This window comes from Oncorhynchus tshawytscha, linkage group LG12, assembly GCF_018296145.1.
Source record: "Oncorhynchus tshawytscha isolate Ot180627B linkage group LG12, Otsh_v2.0, whole genome shotgun sequence".
Classification (NCBI taxonomy): domain Eukaryota; kingdom Metazoa; phylum Chordata; class Actinopteri; order Salmoniformes; family Salmonidae; genus Oncorhynchus; species Oncorhynchus tshawytscha.
In genome coordinates, this window is record NC_056440.1 from 38,407,991 (window position 1) to 38,430,045 (window position 22,055).

Genomic DNA, 22,055 nt, shown 5'->3' on the forward strand with positions numbered 1-22,055 from the left:
TTATAGGCTTCACCGTGAACCCCTAAATATTAGGAAGCACTGTGTTTACAGATGAGATGTCATGAGGATCCCTAGCAGTCAGCACTATAGTGGAAGCCTCCCACTGGTGACAGTCTGTAATAAAGCCACAACAGCTGTTAGAGACCAAGATCCCATCACCAAACCCAATAACAAGAGTAGAATTTCATTACAGATGTTCAGCTTTGGAAATGATGGCTCAATCAATAATCATCCCACATGTGAAAGACGGAGAGTGGGGATGACGCAGTCAAACTCACATTGGCATAGCAGAAACTATGTGATTGTTTTAGAGGTTCTCCTCTTTCCAATAGAAATGTCCAGACTTTCTTCAACGGAGCAGGGAATTACATCTCGAGTGGCGTGGTTCAATAGCTCTGTCCACTCCCTTGACAACACAGTTGCTTGCTTAAGAAAAGGCTCAGAGGGTTTTTGATTTTCTATTACCTTTTTTTCTTACCCAACCATGCTCATTTTACATCCAACCCTTTGAAAAAAAAAAGCCAGACAGTTCTTGACTTATGAGGCAGGCAGTTAAAAATGAAATTAAAGAAAGATCAAGGGGAAAATTATGAAAATGAAATGAAAACTTTTAATGAATGTGCATGCAGCCGAGGATCTCAATGTGTGCAATATACAGTACAGTGTCAACAGTGCCTTTGGGAAAACGTACTTCATTTCCTCCTTTCCAATAACTTGCCTTTCATTTCCACTACAGCTAGACTCTCCTATTCTTGCAAGGAGAGTGTGGACTCCTCATATGTATCCAAATTGTGAGCGCAGCAATCGAATGTGCCTATTATAAAAGCTGTTATTCTACACTGTGGCACAGACTGAGATTCCAGCTCGTGAACAAATGTGTAAACATAAACGCTCCAGTTACTCTAGCTTATCAAGTGTATCATGAACTGAAAACCCCTGCTCTATGCTAGGCTACACTATAATTTGCTAACTGAACCCTGAAGTATGATGTTCAGTGTTTCACAAAATGACCCCCTCATGGTGTATAACATATTACACCAACCAAGCCAAAGAGAAAAGAGCCACACAGGCAGGTGTGACTGAAAAAGTGGAATGATGGGAAGGAAGTGGGCGCTGTCTCTGATTGGAGGATCCCAGTCTTGTAAACCTTAGCCCTCTCTCCAACATGTGCAGAGCGTTGATAAGAAACATCATCCCACTGGCTCATTAATCAAGCGAGCGCACAGTAACCCGACGCTTTCATATTACGGTGCCCCTAGACCCCACCACAAAACTAACCCCCACCTCCAATTTTTATATGGAAAGGAAACAAACTGGACTCCAGCAGCATCTTTAAAACTGCACCTCCAGAACACAGGCACACGAACACATGTGTACACACACACACATATATACACACACTTCTCACTTTTTCAATCACTTATACACTTATGACATCCCATCTTTGAGTACTCTCTGCCCCTCACCTTATATAAGCTGCGACATGCCATTTATCTATTGTCAGGATTTATTTGTGTGCAATCTTTGTTTTCAGTGCTGTCTTGACTTCCATTGAGTCATGTTTGCAGTAATATTTTTCAAAATGGCTCACTTTTGTATGAAACAATCAACATGAATTAACTTAACTGTGTAAGAAATGCTGAAACCCCATTTTCCTCATATACCCGGACCCATTCTTTGTGAGGGGGAATATTTATCCGTTTATTTATTTACATTTCTACATGTCAAAACTCTTAATTTACCGCATTTGATTGGCTCATAGGAGGCCAGAGCCAGTATTGTAATCATTCATCGGCAGTACGTCATGATGTCATCTGCAAGACTCAGCTACAACCTGACCAATCAAAAATAATATTAATCGGGGGGGAAACTCAACACAACAGAATGTGCAGCAGCTATAAACTGTGAGTATTTCTTTGCTCTAGACACCTCTGTTGGAACAGTCCAATGGAAACAGAAGGGTTCAATCCCAGGCATTTATGTAGTCAAATGTTGAACTGATGGCTTGTGGTGTTTTGACATGAACCCATGTGAATGATTCATTTTGTAAAGCGTTACTACGAGTTGCGATGTCCCATGAGCAGGATAATGTGGTACGAGCAATAGGTAAGGCCACGTGTATTTGCACTGTACAAAGAACGACTATAATACACACAGGTAATTACTTTCCAAGTAAATGTAGCTAATTCAATTTCATCCCTATATACATTCTTATTTGACTTTTTCGTCATAGACATTGCCAACTTTGCCTTCTAAATTTGTTCTTCACACTTAACAATACAGTGCCATCAGATCACATTGACCATTTAAGGTAGGTTATATTGGTAAATTGAAAGAAAACAGTTGGTTTATATTGGCTCATTGAAAGAAAACAGTTTGTTATATACACTGACAAAGTATGCACATGTGTGGGTGGATATTTATTCTCACCCACTATCAATGACAACAACATCTCAAATGAGAACCAGTTAACATTATATTTGAGTCTTTTTTTTTGTCTGCTGAAAAAATATAGCACTGAAATAAAAGAGCTGTACTGAACATACTGTTCACTGTTACTATACCAACACAGATACACTGAGTTAAGATTTACACTTTTGAGAAGACACAAAAGTGATAAGTCTTCTGTCTGCAAGTAATGGAAACACAAAGCTTGAGGTCTGTCCAGAAAATCAAGTCGAGCACTGTTTCTAGACGAAAACGTGTGACGTTCAGCAGTTCTCGCTCCTCTCTCTTTCTCCATTTCTCTCTCACACACATTCTCTCTCTCTCTCTCTCTCTCTCTCTCTATCTTTCTCTTCTCTTTGTCATGGCAGGAGTGCAGAAGTCTTTGACATGATACTTTGGGTTCTTTGTCAGTGTTACTGATGGAAAGACAGTCACAGCCAATGGCCACTGAGGCTTCACCACATGAGGGGTCCATGTAAAGCCATTTTCTTGATCATAGTGGTCCTCAAAAGCCAAAATGATACATCAAATAAATAATATTTAGATTATCTCCGATTGTGTGCGCTCCGCCTCTCCTTTTTGAAATTGCATGATGCCTGGGCTTGAAAAATAAAACATCCTCAAACAAGCCCCTTGACAACACCTCTGCGTTTGGGATCAGCTTGATGGTCGGCGACAGCCCACAGGGAGTTTTATAGGGCATGGTTGGCCATGGCGGAGGTCAGGCTGAGCAGCAGAACCCAGACACTGGCACAGACACAGGGTTCCCCATCACCAGGAGGGCTCTTGGGTCTAGTCAGGCCATCGTAACCACTGCTGGGCTCCAGTATAGGCTGAGAGGAGGACAACAATGGAAAAGGTTAGGAATGACTCAGTGAGTCTGAGTGTTGCGTTTTACAGAGAAATGGTTAAACACGGATCCACAGCCACTCCACTGGAATAAAAACATGAATACATTTGAGGCACATATGAAGTATGTTGAAAGCGACTGCTAGTGCAGTCTTTTGGATGTACTCTCTGCTTTGAAATGTTTTGGCACAGAGCAGAGCTAGCTGAGACATTTCTCCCAATACCCTTTCGGTAGTGTCCTCTTAAACATTTTAAGCATTACTTCCAAGGAAAGCACAAATTATAGAACATGCAGAGCACATATAGGGTTATCACAAAACTACAATTAAACGCTGAGTCTCAAATAGCTGCCCGGTGGGGGATATAAAGTGCAGGAAATATTTACTTTTTCTTGGACAAATATTTTTGTTGGCACAAAACTACCTCAATATTTCCTTTCGTTTGTATGTATGTTACCGTCAGACGAGTCCCGTGACACTTGTGGGGGTCAAAGAGCAGAACAGAGCAAAAGCAGTGTGCATCAAGGAAATAGACCCCTGGCTCAAATAGAATCCTGTCTTTAATAAGTGCCTGGTGTTTAGTGATTTAAGCAAATAAACACCCAGGCTATTAATTGAAGTTTTACAGCACTAATCGGCTTCCTAGACATTTGGATACATTTAATTTCTGCACAATATCAGTCAAAACATTGTACTTGTACACATGTAGATATAGAACATATAGAACATTTTACCATAGACAAAAGCAGTCAATTTGAAAGGCAACTATGTTGTACAGTACATTAGGAGAAAGAGTAGAAGGGACATACAGATGAAGGATCCCACAGCAGGAAAATAATCTTGCAGCAATAGGAAATGGGAATTATTGTGTGGATTATATAAAACATTTGTAGCTTTTGAAACATGGAAGTTGTGAACTTTAGAAGCCTTTTTACACATATAATATAATACAAATGTACATTTCCTGCTACAACATGGTGATCAAATTCAGACACTACATCTATATCTCTATTGTTCTAGATATTGTACATCCCAGAGTTGCTCTGTTATGCCCACTCTAGTATGGCCTTATTATGTGCTTTTCCATAACATTGTAAGCATTTTGAACATTTTCAATTTGCTCTGATTCCTGTAACACCTAGCAAACAATTTGCCTCCAAGTAACTGCAGCTTTCTCAATTTGTAGAGGCACCATTTCCCCCGCAAAGCAATACAGCATATCAACAGAAACATGAAGCATTCCCTCCTCCACTCCTTTCCCCATCTCCACAAATGTAGCCTTTTGAGAGATTGCACTTTGGTCCATTTCCCTGTACAGAGAGAAAACATAGAGTCAGATATGATCTTCTAATAGCAGTGTCTCCAGCACAACATATGGCCAATTTTTTTTGTAGAAAAATACACATTGAAAAAAATAGTAAATGGTAGTTATATAAGCACTGGGATATGTTTTTGTTTTGGGTTTTAGGTGAAAGGAAAGGCTGCATTGATTATGGTAAGAGCTTGGTTTCCAATGTGTGATTGTACAGAGAAATGGTTAAATGACAGTTGCCAAAAAAAGCAATCGGTTGCTTGACAATGCAGCAAACACATCCGCAACTAAAAGCCAATTAATTAGCAGGTGCAGTGATGTGTGACAGCAGCCTGTTGACATTGGTCCAGATCTCTGTCTGCAGCCAATATGTATACCGGTACACACACACGCACACACACACATTTGAACAGGTAGCCTAGTGGTTAAGAGTGTTGGGCCAATAACCGAAAGGTGACAAATCTGTCGATGTGCCCTTGAGCACGGCACTTAACCCTAATTACTCATGTAAGTCGCTTTGGATAAGAGCGTCTGCTAAATGACAACAACAAAGAAACACACAGAGAGACATGCACACACACATTCAGAAACGCGTCCACACACAAAATATTGTTTGGGATTACAGGATATCATTAGTTTAGTTTTGTGAAGGTAGCTTAACATGTAGATAGATGGTGAGTACTTTTTTAGAAGTGATCAGAGCTTCGTTGAACAGTAATGTTCAGATGCTTTCCCCAGGGCTGGTTATTGAGTAACCCAGGGTTGGTCCACAATCAATTACATTTAATTGAGCTGAGAATCAACACAGTGTACTGTAATGTCAGGGGCCCTCAAGCAAACATTGACTTCTGAAGAGGTGGTTCATTCTCTCTTATACAATGGTGACATTAAATAATGCATGACTCTCCAAAAAGACTATGAAATGAATGAATTATTTCCCTGATTAAAAGCTTGTTAAGATGGGCCATTTCGGGATTTTGGCCATGAGGCCCTTTATCTACTTACCCAGAATCAGATAAACTTGTGGATACCATTTTTATGTCTCTGTGTCCAGTACGAAGGAATTCACAGGTAGTTCCGCGAGCCAATGCTAACTAGCGTTAGTTAGCAACTTCCTTCAATCTGCACGCAGAGACATACATGTGGTAAGCAGCTGAACTTTACTGTTTGACGAAGCTCTGATCAATTCTGAAAAGTACTCACCATCTATCTAATGTACATGTCAAGCTACCTTCAAAAAACACAATGAAGAATATTGTCTTCTCCCAAACAATATCCAGGAACATAAATACTGAAAACAATATGTTGAACTCCCATACTGGGACTGCTATAAAGACATCATAGTGAGTTTGTAATTTTCTTAGTCACTTGTAGATAAATCAAATCAAATCAAATTTATTTATATAGCCCTTCGACATCAGCTGATATCTCAAAGTGCTGTACAGAAACCCAGCCTAAAACCCCAAACAGCAAGCAATGCAGGTGTAGAAGCACGGTGGCTAGGAAAAACTCCCTAGAAAGGCCAAAACCTAGGAAGAAACCTAGAGAGGAACCAGGCTATGTGGGATACCGGTAGGCATTTATTTTTTTCAATGTACAGTGAGGGGAAAAAAGTATTTGATCCACTGCTGATTTTGTACGTTTGCCCACTGACAAAGAAATGATCAGTCTATAATTTTAATGGTAGGGTTATTTGAACAGTGAGAGACAGAATAATAGAATAATAACAAAATAATCCAGAAAAATGCATGTCAAAAATGTTATAAATTGATTTGCATTTTAATGAGGGAAATAAGTATTTGACCCCCTCTCAATCAGAAAGTTTTCTGGCTCCCAGGTGTCTTTTATATAGGAAACAAACTGAGATTAGGAGTGTGCCTAATCTTAGTTTGTTACCTGTATAAAAGACACCTGTCCACAGAAGCAATCAATCAATCAGATTCCAAACTCTCCACCATGGCCAAGACCAAAGAGCTCTCCAAGGATGTCAGGGACAAGATTGTAGACCTACACAACAGGTGACAACAAAACTATTATTTTTTGTTGTATTATGTATTATCATTTTACATAAAACAATCTGATATTGACAAGATCAGAGATGTACTGTATGTAAAACATCACACTGCTTTACTAAAACTGCACTGGTCAGTACAGTACTGTAATACCGTAATATATGCCATTTACGTAACACTTTTATCCAAAGTGACAACAGTCCACACATTTTGGTACGTGACCCCAGTGGGAATTAAGTTAAGATGGCACCGACAGACATGGCAGCTCTACTTCTAGCTCCTAAGCAACTTTGCAGTGCTTTTGTGTGTTATTTCTTACATTATTAGCCTAGAACATTTTTTGTGTTATTACACACAGCCGGAAAGAACTTTTGGATATCAGAGCGGCTGTAACTCACCAGTATTACGACCAGGAATACGACATTCCCGAATTGGATCCTTTGTTCGTACCCCCAGGGCAATTTAACTTATCTCAGAGGCTGCTCCAAGACGCCGCCGGCAGAGAAGAGGGATTCGGAGTGGACATCTAGTCCGACTCAGGAGGCGTGCACACCATCCACCGCTTCCGAGTATAATACTCGCAGTCTCTGGACAATAAAGTAGACGAGCTCAGAGCGAGGATCTCCTTCCAGAGAGACATCAGGGACTGTAACATACTCTGTTTCATGGAATCATGGCTCTCTCGGGATATACTGTCCCCGTACATACAGCCAGCCGGGTTCTCAGTTCATCGCGCAGACAGGAATAAAGAACTCTCGGGAAGAAGAAAGGCGGTGGTGTATGTTTCATGATTAAACACTCATGGTGTGATTGTGATAACATACAGAAACTCAAGTCCTTTAGTTCACCCGACCTAGAATACCTCACAATTAAATGCAAACCATATTACCTCCCGAGATAATTATCTTCGGTTGTAGTCAAAGCCGTGTATATTCCCCTCAAGCCAATACCACGACGGCCCTCAAGGAACTACACTGGACTACTCACCTTTTTGAGATGCCAGAAGGCCCTCTCCCGCCCTCCCTTCAGAAAATCAGATCACGACTCCATTGTTTTCCTCCCTTCCTATAGGCAGAAACTCAAAGAGGAAGTACCCTTGCTAAGGTCTATTCAATGCTGGTCTGACCATTCAAAATAAATGCTTCAAGATTGTTTTGAACACACTGACTGGGATATGTTCCGGGTAGCCTCTGAGAATAACATTTAAGTATACACGGATGCAGTCACTGAGTTCATCAGGAAGTGTATACGGGATGCTGTTATCACGGTGACTAGATGGCAGCATTTGAGCAAAACTGAAAGCACAAATCACCCCATTTAACCATGGCAAGGTGACTGGGAATATTGTTAAATACAAACAGTGTAGTTATTCCCTCCGTAAGGCAATCAAACAGGCAACACGCCATTACAGAGACAAAGTGGAGTTGCAATTCAATGGCTCAGATATGAGAACTATGTGGCAGAGTCTACAGACAATCACGGATTACAAAGGGAATACCGGCCACGTCGCGGACTCTGACGTATTGCTACCAGACAAGCTAAACAGCTTCTTTGCCCGCTTTGAGGATAACACAGTGCCACCGACGCAGCCCGCTCCCAAGGACTGTGAGCGCTCATTCTCTGTGGCCGACGTGACTAAGACATTTAAGCGTGTTAACCCTCGCAAGACTGCCGGCCCAAACAGCATCCCTAGCCGCGTCCTCAGAGCATGCGCAGACCAGCTGGCTGGAGATTACGGACATATTCAATCTCTCCCTATCCTAGCCTGCTGTCTACACTTGTTTCAAGATGTCCACCATTGTTCCTGTATCCAAGAAAGCAAACGTAACTGAACTAAATTACTATCACCCCGTAGCACTCACTTCTGTCATCATGAAGTGGTTTGAGCGGCTAGTTAACTTCTTGGATATAGGGGGCGCTCTTTTAATTTATGGATAAAAAAACGTGCCCGTTTTAAACGCAATATTTTGTCACGAAAAGATGCTCTGGAAGCTTTGGAAAGAAAACACTCTAAGGTTTCCAAAACTGCAAAGATATTATCTGTGAGTCCCACAGAACTCATGCTACAGGCGAAACCAAGATGAAACTTCAACCAGGAAATGGGCAGAATTTTTGAAGCTCTGTTTTCCATTGTCTCCTTATATGGCTGTGAATGCGCCGGGAATGAGCTTGCCCTTTCTATCGTTTCTCCAAGGTGTCTGCAGCATTGTGACGTATTTGTAGGCATATCATTGGAAGATTGCCCATAAGAGACTACATTTACCAGGGGTCCGCCCGGTGTCCTTTGTCTAAATTGGTGCGTAATCTACAAGCTGCACACAGTCATCCAGTGATTGAGAGGAGAGAGGAGGCTTTCAACGAACGATATATCATGAAGAGATATGTGAAAAACACCTTGAGGATTGATTCTAAACAACGTTTACCATGTTTCAGTCGATATTATGGAGTTAATTTGGAAAAAAGTTAGGCGTTTTGAAGACTGAATTTTCGGGTTTTTTTGGTAGCCAAACGTGACGCACCAAATGGAGCAATTTCTCCTAAACAAATAATCTTTCAAGAAAAACTGAGCATTTGCCTCCTAACTGAGAGTCTCCTCATTGAAAACATCTGAAGTTCTTCAAAGGTGATGATTTTATTTGAATGATTTTCTGGTTTTTGTGAAAATGTTGCCTGCTGATGCTAACGCTAAATGCTACGCTAGCTGCGCTAGCTGTTACACAAATGCTTGTTTTGCTATGGTTGAGAAGCATATTTTGAAAATCTAAGATGACAGTGTTGTTAACAAAAGGCTAAGCTTGAGAGCTAGCATATTAATTTCATTTCATTTGCGATTTTCATGAATAGTTAACGTTGTGTTATGCTAATGAGCTGCGGCGATAATTACACTCCTGGATACAGGTTTTTTTCGTAGCTAAACGTGACACACCAAACGGTACACAAATGCTTGTTTTGCTATGGTTGAGAAGCATATTTTGAAAATCTGAGATGACAGTGTTGTTAACAAAAGGCTAAGCTTGTGAGCTAGCATATTAATTTCAATTCATTTGCGATTTTCAAGAATAGTTAACGTTGAGTTATGGTAATGAGCTTGAGGCTGTATTCACGATCCCGGATCCGGGATGGCTCGACGCAAGAAGTTAAGGATCATATAACCTCTACCTTACCCACCTCAATTTGCTTACCGCCCCAATAGGTCCACAGACGATACAATCGTCATTGCACATAACATATCGCCCTATCCCATCTGGACAAGAGGAATAGCTACATCATTATGCTATTCATTGATTATAGCTCAGCCTACAACACCATAGTACCCTCCAAGCTCATCATTAAGCTCGGGGCCCTGGATCTGAACCCCACCCTGTGCAATTGGGTCCTGGACTTCCTGTCGGGCTGCCTCCAGGTGGTGAAGGTAGGAAACAACACCTCCACTTCGCTGATCCTCAACACTGGGGCCCCACAAGGGTGCGTGCTCAGCCCCCTCCTGTACTCCCTGTTCACCCATGACTGCATGGACATGCATGCCTCCAACTCAATCATCAAGAGTAGTAGGCCTGGTTACCAAAAATGACAAGACAGCCTAAAGGGAGGAGGTGAGAGCCTTGGGGGAGTGGTGGCGGGAAAAAAACGAAGGAGCTGATCAAGGATTCAGGAAACAGCAGAGGTAGCACGCCCCTATCCACATCGACGGGACCGCAGTGGAGAAGGTGGAAAGCTTCAAGGTCCTCAGCGTACACATCACTGACAATCTGGAATGGCCCACACACACATACAGTGTGGTGAAGAATGCGCAACACCTCAAGAAAAGTGGCTTGGCCCCTGTAAACTTTTACAGATGCACAAATGAGAGCATTCTGTCGGGCTGTATCACCGCCTGGTTTTGCAACTGCACTGCACGCAACTACAGGGCTCTCCAGTGGGTGGTGCGGTACAAGTCTCTGCTAAGTAAAGCCCCGCCCTTTCTCAGCTCGCTGGTCACCATAGCAGCACCCACTCGTAGCACACGCTCCAGCAGGTATATTTCACTGGTCACCCCCAAAGCCAATTCCTCCTTTGGTCGCCTTTCCTTCCAGTTCTCTGCTGCCTCTGACTGGAAGGAACTGCAAAAGTCACTGAAGCTGGAGATTCCCATCTCCCTCACTAGCTTTAAGAACCAGCTGTCAGAGCAGCTCACAGATCACTGCACCTGTTCATAGCCCATCTGTATACAGCCCATCTATCTACCTCATTCCCATACTGTATTAATTTATTTTGCTCCTTTTGCACCACAGTATTTCTACTTGCACATCCATCTTTTGCACATCTACCATTCCAGTGTTTAATTGCCATATTGTAATTACTTCGCCACCATGGCCTATTTATTGCCCTAACTCCCTTTTTTGACCTTATTTGCACTCACTGTATATAGACTTTTTTTCTTTTTTTTCTACTGTATTATTGACTGTATGTTTTGTTCATTCCATGTGTAACACTGTGTTGTTGTATGTGTCAAACTGCTATGCTTTATCTTGGCCAGGTCGCAGTTGCAAATGAGAACTTGTTCTCAACTAGCTTACCTGGTTAAATAAAGGTGAAAAAAAGAAAAAAAAATGCCCAACACATCACCAGGGTCACACTGCCTGCCCCCCAGGACACCTACAGCACTAAATGTTACAGGAAGGCCAAAAAGATAATCAAGGACATCAACCACTCGAGCCACGGCCTGTTCACCCCGCTATCATCCAGAAGGCGAGGTCAATACAGGTGCATCAAAGCTGGGACAGAGAGACTGACAAACAGCTTATATCTCAAGGCCATCAGACTGTTAAATAGCCATCACTAGCCAGCTACCACCCGGTTACTCAACCCTGCACCTTAGAGGCTGCTGCCCTTTAAACATCATGGAATACATGGTATGTATTGTTGTTTTTATTTTATTTTTTATTTCACCTTTATTTAACCAGGTAGGCTAAATAATTGCGATCTGGCCAAGATAAAGCAAAGCAGTTCGACACATACAACAACACAGAGTTACACATGGAGTAAAACAAACATACAGTGAATAATACAGTAGAAAAATAAGTCTATATACGATGTGAGCAAATGAGTTGAGATAAGGGAGGTAAAAATATATATATATTTTTTAAAGGCCATGGTGGCGAAGTAAATACAATATAGCAAGTAAAACACTGGAATGGTAGATTTGCAGTGGAAGAATGTGCAAAGTAGAAATATAAATAATGGGGTGCAAAGGAGCAAAATAAATAAATAAATAGAGTAGGGGAAGAGGTAGTTGTTTGAGCTAAATTATAGATGGGCTATGTACAGGTGCAGTAATCTGTGAGCTGCTCTGACAGCTGTTGCTTAAATCTAGCGAGGGAGATAAGTGTTTCCAGTTTCAGAGATTTTTGTAGTTCGTTCCAGTCATTGGCAGCAAAGAACTGGAAGGAGAGTCGGCCAACGGAAGAATTGGTTTTGGGGGTGACCAGAGAGATATACCTGCTGGAGCGCGTGCTACAGGTGGGTGCTGCTATGATGACCAGCGAGCTGAGATAAAGGGGGACTTTACCTAGCAGGGTCTTGTAGATGACCTGGAGCCAGTGGGTTTGGCTACGAGTTTGAAGCGAGGGGCAGCCAACGAGAGAGTACAGGTCGCAGTGGTGGGTAGTAATATGGGGCTTTGGTGCCAAAACGGATGGCACTGTGATAGACTGCATCCAATTTATTGAGTAAGGTATCGCCGAAGTCGAGGATCGGTAGGATGGTCAGTTTTATAAGGGTATGTTTGACAGCATGAGTGAAGGATGCTTTGTTGCGAAATAGAAAGCAATTCTAGATTTAAGATGTTTGATGTCTGGAAGGAGAGTTTACAGTCTAACCAGACACCTAGGTGTTTGTAGTTGTCCACATATTCTAAGTCAGAACCATCCAGAGTAGTGATGCTGGACGGGCGGGCAGGAGCAGGCAGCGATCGGTTGAAGAGCATGCATTTAGTTTTACTTGTATTTAAGAGCAGTTGGAGGCCACGGAAGGAGAGTTGTATGGCATTGAAGCTCATCTGGAGATTAACCTCTTGCGACGAGCAAACCCGTATCCGGGAGCGTAATCATAGCCTCAAATGCATTAGCATAACGCAGCGGACATAAATACGCAAAAAATCGCAAATGAAATGAAATAAATATATTCAAACACAAGCTTAGCCTTTTGTTAACAACACTGTCATCTCATATTTTCAAAATATGCGTTACAGCCAACGCTAGACAAGCATTTGTGTAAGTTTATCATGGCATAATGCTATGCTAGGCTCTGCTGGCAGCAGGCAACATTTTCACGAGAATTAGAAAAGCAACCAAATTAAATCATTTACCTTTGAAGAACTTCAGATGCTTTCACTCGGGAGACTCCCAGTTAGATAGCAAATGTTCGTTTTTTCCAAAAATATTATTTTTGTAGGCGAAATAGCTCCCGTTTCTTCATCATGCTTGGCTGAGAAATCGACCGGAAAATGCTGCAACTATAACGGCAAACGTTTTTCAAAATTTGCTCCATAATATCGACAGAAACACGGCAAACGTTGTTTAGGATCCATCCTCAAGGTGTTTTTAACATATATATTCGATAATATTTCCGTTGAGGCAATTGGTTTCTCATAAGAAGCGATTGGAAAAATGGCTACCTCAGTATTTTACGCGAGATTTTCTGGGGGAGACACCATGTGACCACATGCTATATATGGTCCCTTACAGCCATTCTTCAATGGAAATGCCTAAAAAGACGTCACAATGCTGTAGACACCTTGGGGAAAACGTGGAAAACGTAAGCTCATTCGTAGCTCATTCACAGCCATATAAGGAGTCATTGGCATGAGGCGGTTTCAAAAAATGCGGCACTTCCTGGTTGGATTTTTATCTGGGTTTCGCCTGTAACATCAGTTCTGTGGCACTCACAGACAATATCTTTGCAGTTTTGGAAACGTCAGAGTGTTTTCTTTCCAAAGCTGTCAATTATATGCATAGTCAAGCATCTTTTCGTGACAAAATATCTTGTTTAAAACGGGAACATTTTTCATCCAAAAATTTTAATAGCGCCCCCTAATGCATAACTGGTTTTAACACAGTGTCCAAAGAAGGGGCAGAAGTGTACAGAATGGTGTCGTCTGCGTAGAGGTGGATCAGAGAATCACCATCAGCAGGAGCGACATCATTGATGTATACAGATAAGAGAGTCGGCCCAAGAATTGAACCCTGTGGCACCCCCATAGAGACTGTCAGAGGCCCGGACAACAGGCCCTCCGATTTGACACACTGAACTCTATCAGAGAAGTAGTTGGTGAACCAGGCGAGGCAATCATTTGAGAAACCAAGGCTGTCGAGTCTGCCGATGAGGATGTGGTGATTGACAGAGTCGAAAGCCTTGGCCAGGTCAATGAATACGGCTGCACAGTATTGTTTCTTATCGATGGCAGTTAAGATATCGTTTAGGACCTTGAGCGTGGCTGAGGTGGACCCATGACCAGCTCTGAAACCAGATTGCATAGCGGAGAAGGTGCGGTGGGATTCGAAATGGTCGGTAATCTGTTTGTTGACTTGGCTTTCGAAGACCTTAGAAAGGCAGGCTAGGATAGATATAGGTCTGTAGCAGTTTGGGTCAAGAGTGTCCCCCCCTTTGAAGAGGGGGATAACCGCACCTGCTTTCCAATCTTTGGGAATCTCAGGTGACACGAAAGAGAGGTTGAACAGGCTAGTAATAGGGGTTGCAACAATTTCGGCAGATCATTTTTTAGAAAGAAAGGGTCCAGATTGTCTTGGCTGATTTGTAGGGGTCCAGATATTGCCGCTCTTTCAGAACATCAGCTGACTGGATTTGGGAGAAGGAGAAATAGGGAAGGCTTGGGCGAGTTGCTGTGGGGGGTACAGTGCTGTTGACCGGGGTAGGGGTAGCCAGGTGGAAAGCATGGCCAGCCGTAGAAAAATGCTTATTGAAATTCTCAATTATAGTGGAGTTATCGGTGGTGACAGAGTTTCCTATCCTCAGTGCAGTGGGCAGCTGGGAGGAGGTGTTCTTATTCTCCATGGACTTTACAGTGTCCCAGAACGTTTTTGAGTTTGTGTTGCAGGAAGCACATTTCTGCTTGAAAAAGCTAGCCTTGGCTTTTCTAACTGCCTGTGTATATTGGTTTCTAACTTCCCTGAAAAGTTGCATATCTTGGGGGCTGTCCAATGCTAATGCAGAACGCCATAGGATGTTTTTGTGTTGGTTAAGGGCAGTCAGGCATGGAGAGAACCAAGGGCTATATCTGTTCCTGGTTCAAAATTTCTTGAATGGGGCATGCTTATTTAAGATGGTGAGGAAGGCATTTAAAAAAACAAACAGGCATCCTCTACTGGCGGGATGAGGTCGATATCCTTGCAAGATACCCGGGCCAGGTCGATTAGAAAGGCCTGCTCACTGAAGTGTTTCAAGGAGCGTTTGACAGTGATGAGTGGGGGTCGCTTGACCGCTGACCCATTACGGATGCAGGCAATGAGGCAGTGATCGCTGAGATCTTGGTTGAAAACAGCAGAGGTGTATTTAGAGGGCAAGTTGGTTAGGATGACATCTATGAGGATGCCCGTGTTTACGGATTTGGGGTGGTACCTTGTAGGTTCATTGATAATTTGTGTGAGATTGAGGGCATCAAGTTTAGATTGTAGGTTGGCTGGGGTGTTAAGCATGTTCCAGTTTAGGTCACCTAGCAGCACGAGCTCTGAAGATAGATGGGGGGCAGTCAGTTCACATATGGTGTCCAGAGCACAGCTGGGGGCAGAGGGTGGTCTATGTCAGGCGGCAACAGTGAGAGACTTGTTTTTAGAGATTTGGATTTTTAAAAGTAGAAGTTCAAATTGTTTGGGTACAGACCTGGATAGTAGGACAGAACTCTGCAGGCTATCTCTGCAGAAGATTGCAACACCGCCCCCTTCGGCCGTTCTATCTTGTCTGAAAATGTTATAGTTAGGGATGGAGATTTCAGAGTTTTTGGTGGTCTTCCTAATCCAGGATTCAGAGACGGCTAGGACATCCAGGTTGGCAGAGTGTGCTAAAGCAGTGAATAAAACAAACTTTGGGAGGCTTCTAATGTTAACATGCATGAAACCAAGGCTATTACGGTTACAGAAGTCATCAAAAGAGAGCGCCTGGGGAATAGGAGTGGAGCTAGGCACTGCAGGGCCTGGATTCACCTCTACATCACCAGAGGAACAGATGAGGAATAGGATAAGGGTACGGCTAAAAGCTATGAGAATTGGTCGTCTAGGACGTCCGGAACAGAGAGTAAAAGGAGGTTTCTGGGGGCGATAAAATAGCTTCAAGGTATAATGTACAGACAATGGTATGGTAGGATGTGAATACAGTGGAGGTAAACCTAGGCATTGAGTGATGATGAAAGAGATATTGTCTCTAGAAACATCATTGAAACCAGGTGATGTCATCGCATGTGTGGGTGGTGGAACTGAAGGGTTGGATAAGGTATAATGAGCATGGCTAGAGGCTCTACAGTGAAATAAGACAATAAACACTAACCAGAACAGCAGTGGACAAGGCATATTGACATTAAGGAGAGGCATGCTTAGCCGAGTGATCATAAGGGTCCAGTGAGTAGTGAGGTTGGTTGGGGTCACGGCGATTCAGAGAGCTAGCCGGGCCATTGGTAGCAAGCTGGCAGAGGATGGAGGTCTGTTTTGAGCCACCTTGTGCGTTTTCGTCGGTAGATTAATGGGGTTCCGTGTGGTAGAGGGGACCAATCCAATTTGCAAAATAGATATAGTTATAGTGACCCAAGAGAATTGTCCGATAAACCTATTCAGATAGCAGCCGATAAGACAGCTAACGATGAGTGGGGCCACAGATGGGCGTTCAGGTAACGTCGCGACGGAGGGGCCAGTTGGATAATTCCCTCGGGCAAATAAAGTCAGAAGTCCAGTCGTGAAGGCCCGGTGGGGCTCCGTGTCAGCAGTAAGACGGGTCCGGATAGGTGATAGTAGCCCAGGAGTGGCTGATGGAACTCTTCAGCTGGCTAGCTCCGGAATAATTGATGTTTGCTCCGGGACCGACGTAAGCCAATAGTCACTCGGCTAGCAGCTAGCTAGCTGCAAGATCCATGTGTAAATGTCCAGAGCTTGCTGTAGAAATCCGGGGATATGGAGAGAAAATAGATCCGGTATGCTCTGATCTGAGTAGCGTTGTACAAAACTGGCGATAGCTTTTCGAGCTAAAGGATAGCTGATGACCACCACCTGTGGTTAGCTGCATACTAACATACTACTAACAGAAGCTGCTAGCTTCTGGCTAGCTTCTATTGTGGATTTCAGATTTGAGGTGAATAATACTTTTTTTTTTTAATTGGTGAGGTGGGTTGCAGGAGAGTGTTTTTTGAAAAGAAAATGTATAGAAAGATATGCGAAGAAAAGATGACTGCTGTGCCAAAGAAAAAAAAGAAAGAAAATGGTGAATTGTTAGATAATACTGCACTGTTGGAACTAGGAACACAATCATTTTGCTACACCCGCAATAACATCTGCTAAATATGTGTACATAACCAATACAATTTGACTTGATTTGATTCAAATTGAACCCACAACTCTGATGTTGCTCGTGCCATGCTCTTATGAACTGAGCCATGTACAGGATCACTACAGTACATAAGTACAATACAATACACAATTACAATACAGGTGGAAGATGTTTGATTGTCATTAACTTGAGCATACCTCCCTCATTCAGGCCATGGATATTTTTTTAATATATTTTTTATTTAACCTTTATTTAACAAGGCAAGTCAGTTAAGAACAAATTCTTATTTACAATGACAGCCTACCCGGATGAGGCATGCTATGAGGCATGCAATGATTTCAATCCAGATTTCAATCAGGCTTGGATTCGCCATGCAAAAACGTTTTCACCCAGGTGCATGAACAATGGGGATATTTACTGCGATGCTGATAAGAACCTATGGCTAAATGCTCAAGACAGGCTTGATGCAAATTAGTGCCGGCTAAACATTGTTTCTTTCATTTCTTTTGATTACATTTTGAAAGATCTCTTCAATGATCACACCTTTGATCATACATGGGATAGAAATGATGGAAATGTAATGTTCAGGTTTTTTTTCAATTTTAATGAGTAGTGCATTGTGCTATGTGAAAACAGTGTAATGTACTGACATTTACAGTACTGTAGCATACTACATTCAAAGGGCACTTTTTTTCGAGCAGAGAACGATACCGTTTCAGTTGACAGGTCTCATAGAAAAGGTGATCTTGTAACTTGCTGCATGGGACAGAAATGGCATACAACACCGTGCTACGTTTTTACAGTAGCCAACTGCTTTCCAATTACTTATTTCTAATGATTTGTCCTACGTATGTACTGTATAAGGACAATACAACTGTAAGCATGACATATTTCTCAGCATACTCACAACCTGCCATTGTGTACAACTTATTCAGACAAAAGATTTTGTCAAATAGTGCATGGAAAATTATATTGACCAGGTACTATTCTTTCTAAACAGCACTTACATTTTTTTGTATTGGATTAAAAGTCAGTTAAAATGTTAATTAACATGACTAAATGGTGAGCCTATCATTACCTGATGTTTTGGTGACTAAACAAAATGTTCTCATGGTATTTCACAGAAAATGTCAATTTTGAATCACTCAGGCATAAAAGATGTGTGAAACCTCAAATGACAGACAAAATAAAATGTCACCTAGATATCTCTTCTCTTTCAGTCTCTTCAGAACACAACTTGAGCACAGTTACTGACTGAATAAGGCATAATACCCTGGACATGAGGACATAGCTGACATATATTAAAGCTGCAACATGTAACGTTTTGGGTGACCTGACCAAATTCACATAGAAATGTTAGTTATAGAGCTGTCATTCTCATTGAAAGCAAGTCTAATAAGCGATATATCTGTTCTATGTTCTTAAGTTTAGTTTTTTTTACCAGCTTCAAACAGCTGAAAATACAATAATATTTGCTTATGGAAAATATATTCACAGGGGTTTAGATGGTGAAATGATTCTCTACACTCACCTCGCTTGTTTTTTCACATAAACTGAAATTAGGGGAACTATTAGAATTTTAGCAACCAGGAAATGGTGGAGGGATTTCTGCATAATACATATTTACATGTAAACTAAATCACATAGCTCAATTGTCCTGTTAATGGTGATACTGAATACAGGGAAATTGACTTGAGAGGGAATTAAGTTTGAGCAGCACAGCCAATCCTGGCCGAATGCTCCACAGGGCTCATTTATCAAACAACACTTCAGATTACTTATCGAGTGTCAGGGGGAGCCTGTCCAGCCATCAAACACACAGCGGACTATGCCACTTCATTTAGCATAACATTTCCACTAACTGGACAACAGCATGCATGTGGTCCTGAGCAGTCATGAGATTTACGAGGCTTGAAAGCTTGTCTTTTGCCAAGAGGAGTCATATAAGCATTCTACCAATTAATCTACGATGGAAGTTTGACACATTTTAATTGCCAAGCATATATGCTGTAGAATGAGGGGCCGCCCAAAAAGTCCCCACCGGCTCCCTCTCTAATTATAAACTTCCTGCTTGAGTAATCACATGTCTTATTGTTTCCTAATTACCATTTTTACTATAAATTAAGGATTGCACTGCAGCGAGAGTGGCACAGAGCGGTGCATCAATACTGACATACACACAGAACCTTTCGAGAAAGCAATTCAACAGCTCCCCTCCTCTACCTCCCACTGTTATTGTTATCAGTGTGGCTTATTCATTCATTCTCACCCTCACACAATTTTTAAGGTATTAATTTGCTGTCTTCATCACAATGAGGGTCGTGTAAAGCACACTATTGGAGCAGTGTGAGAGATGACTATCTAATGGATGTGAAAGCCTGAAATTGCTCAGCATTCAACATCATTATAGGAGTCTTTTCACACATAATAATGATGCCAGAACAGTATTGTTTTCAGCCATGCATGAAACATGGAATTATAAATATCCCTATAATAGTCATGAAATGAAAACAATGACTTCTCTTGTTTAAAGCTGCAAGCCTTAATTGAAACAACAACAAAGTGTTGGCACAGACCTCTGCTTTAGTAAAAAGCTGAAGGATGGGCCAAGAGAAATGTGACCACTCTCAAATTCTTAAACAGAACTACTGATTCAAGGACTGACCATCCATGATACTGAAAATGCAGTTTTAACCATGTTTTGAGGCGAAACCATTGTTTGCTTACATTTACTTTGTTTACAAACATTTGAGTATTACAAGACAGTTGAACTAAGGCATTGAGAAGTTAAGTTCTTTAAGAATCGATGGGTACAGCGCTTTCGGAAAGTATTCAGACCCCTTACCTTTTTCCAAATGTTGTTACATTACAGCCTTATTCTAAAATTGATTAAATAAAAATATGTTCCTCATCAATCTACACGCAATAACCCATAACCCAAGTTTTTCTTTTGAATTTTTAGCAAATGTATTAAAAATAAAAACCATCAATACTTTATTTACATATGTCACACCCTGATCTGTTTCACCTGTCTTGTGTCACACCCTTCCTTGACCTGTCATTTGCCTGCCCCCTGTTTTGTAAATAAACTTCTGTGATTCGAACTGTCTGCATCTTGAGTTCTGATAATAACATAATTGTTCAGACCCTTTGTTATGAGACTCGAAATTGAGCTCAGATGCATCCTGTTTCCATTGATCATCCTTGATATTTTTCTTCAACTTGATTTGAGTCCACCTGTGGTAAATTCAATTGATGGGACATGATTTTGAAAGGCACTCACCTGTCTGTATAAGGTCCCACAGTTGATAGTGCATGTCAGAGCAAAAACCAAGCCATGAGGTTGAAGAAATTGTCCGTAGAGCTCCGAGACATGATTGTGTCAAGGCACAGATCTGGAGAAAGAAAACATTTCTGCAGCATTGAAGGTCACCAAGAACACATTTGTCTCCATCATTCTTAAATGGCAGAAGTTTGGAATCACCAAGACTTTTCCTAGAGCTGGCCGCCTGGCCAAACTGAACAATCGAGGGAGAAGGGCATTGGTCAGGGAGGTGACGAAGAATCACGATGATCACTCTGATAGAGCTCCAGAGTGACTCTGTGGAGATGGGAGAACCTTCCAGAAGGACAACCATCTCTGCACCACTCAACCAATCAGACCTTTATGGTATTGTGGCCAGACTGAAGCCACTCCTCAGTAAAAGGCACATGATAGCCGGCTTGGAGTTCTCTGGTCTGATCAAACCAAGATTGAACTCCTTGGCCTGAATGCCAAGTGTCACGTCTGGAGGAAACCTTGTACCATCCCTACGGCGAAGCACGGTGGTGGCAGCATCATGCTGTGGGGATTCAGCGGCAGGGACTGGGAGACTAGTTAGTATCGATGGAAAGACGAACGGAGCAAAGTACAGAGAGATCCTTGATTAAAACCTAAGCCCTGACTTGAACCCGATCGAACATCTCTGGAGAGACCTGGAAATAGCTGTGCAGCTACGCTCTCCATCTAACCTGACAGAGCTTGAGAGGATCTGCAGAGAAGAATGGCTGGTGTGCCAAGCTTGTAGTGCCATACTCAAGAAGAGTCAAGGCTGTAATCGCTGCAAAAGGTGCTTCAACAAAGAAATTAACAAATGGTCTGAATACTTATGGAAATGTGTTATTTCAGTTTCTTTTCATAAATTTGTTTTGCTTTGTCATTATGGGGTATTGTGTGTAGATTGATGAGGAAAAAAACACAATTCAATACATTTTAGAATAAGGCTGTAATGTAACAAAATGTGGAAAAAGTCAAGGGTCTGAAGGTCTGAATACTTTCTGAAGGCACTGTATGTTTCAAATTTGGTCAGAAAGTCATTTACATTGCAAGTTAAAGCGTACTGTTAGCTAGCTAGCTCACACCGACAGTGTCACAAGCAAAGCATCCCAACACCATCACACCTCCTCCATGCTTCATGGTGGGAACCACACATGCGGAGATCATCCGTTCACCTACTCCGTGTCTCACAAAGAAATTCCATTATTTGTTATTTTTATCTCTTAATTTTGGGGGGCATTTTCTTAAAACTACATTGTTGGTTAAGGGCTTGTTAGTAAATATTTCACTGTGAGGTCTACACCTGTTGTGTTCGGCGCATGTGACAAATACAATTTGATTAGATTTGACAAAGACGCGCTGGTTGGAACCAAACATCTCAAAATGTCCATCAGCCTAATGTCCATTAGTAGTGTTTCTTGGCCCAAGCACGTCTCTTCTTCTTATTGGTGTCCTTTAGTCATGGTTTCTTTGCAGCAATTCGACCATGAAGGCCTGATTTATGCAGTCTCCTCTGAACAGCTGATGTTGAGATGGGTCTGTTACTTGCACTCTGAAGAATTTATTTGGGCTGCAATTTCTGAGGCTGGTAA

At 42.0% G+C, this 22,055-nt stretch overlaps 1 protein-coding gene across 1 annotated transcript in view; it reads right to left on the reverse strand.

The window, feature by feature from the left end:
• Positions 1–579: 579 nt before the first annotated feature.
• LOC112263151 (GDNF family receptor alpha-2) overlaps positions 580–22,055 on the reverse strand; it is a 75,635-nt gene continuing 54,159 nt past the window's right edge. The window contains exon 8 of the mRNA XM_024439162.2: positions 580–3,281. Within this exon, the coding sequence (XP_024294930.1) occupies positions 3,141–3,281 (141 nt within the window). The 3' untranslated portion in view covers positions 580–3,140. The remainder of the gene's footprint in view (positions 3,282–22,055) is intronic.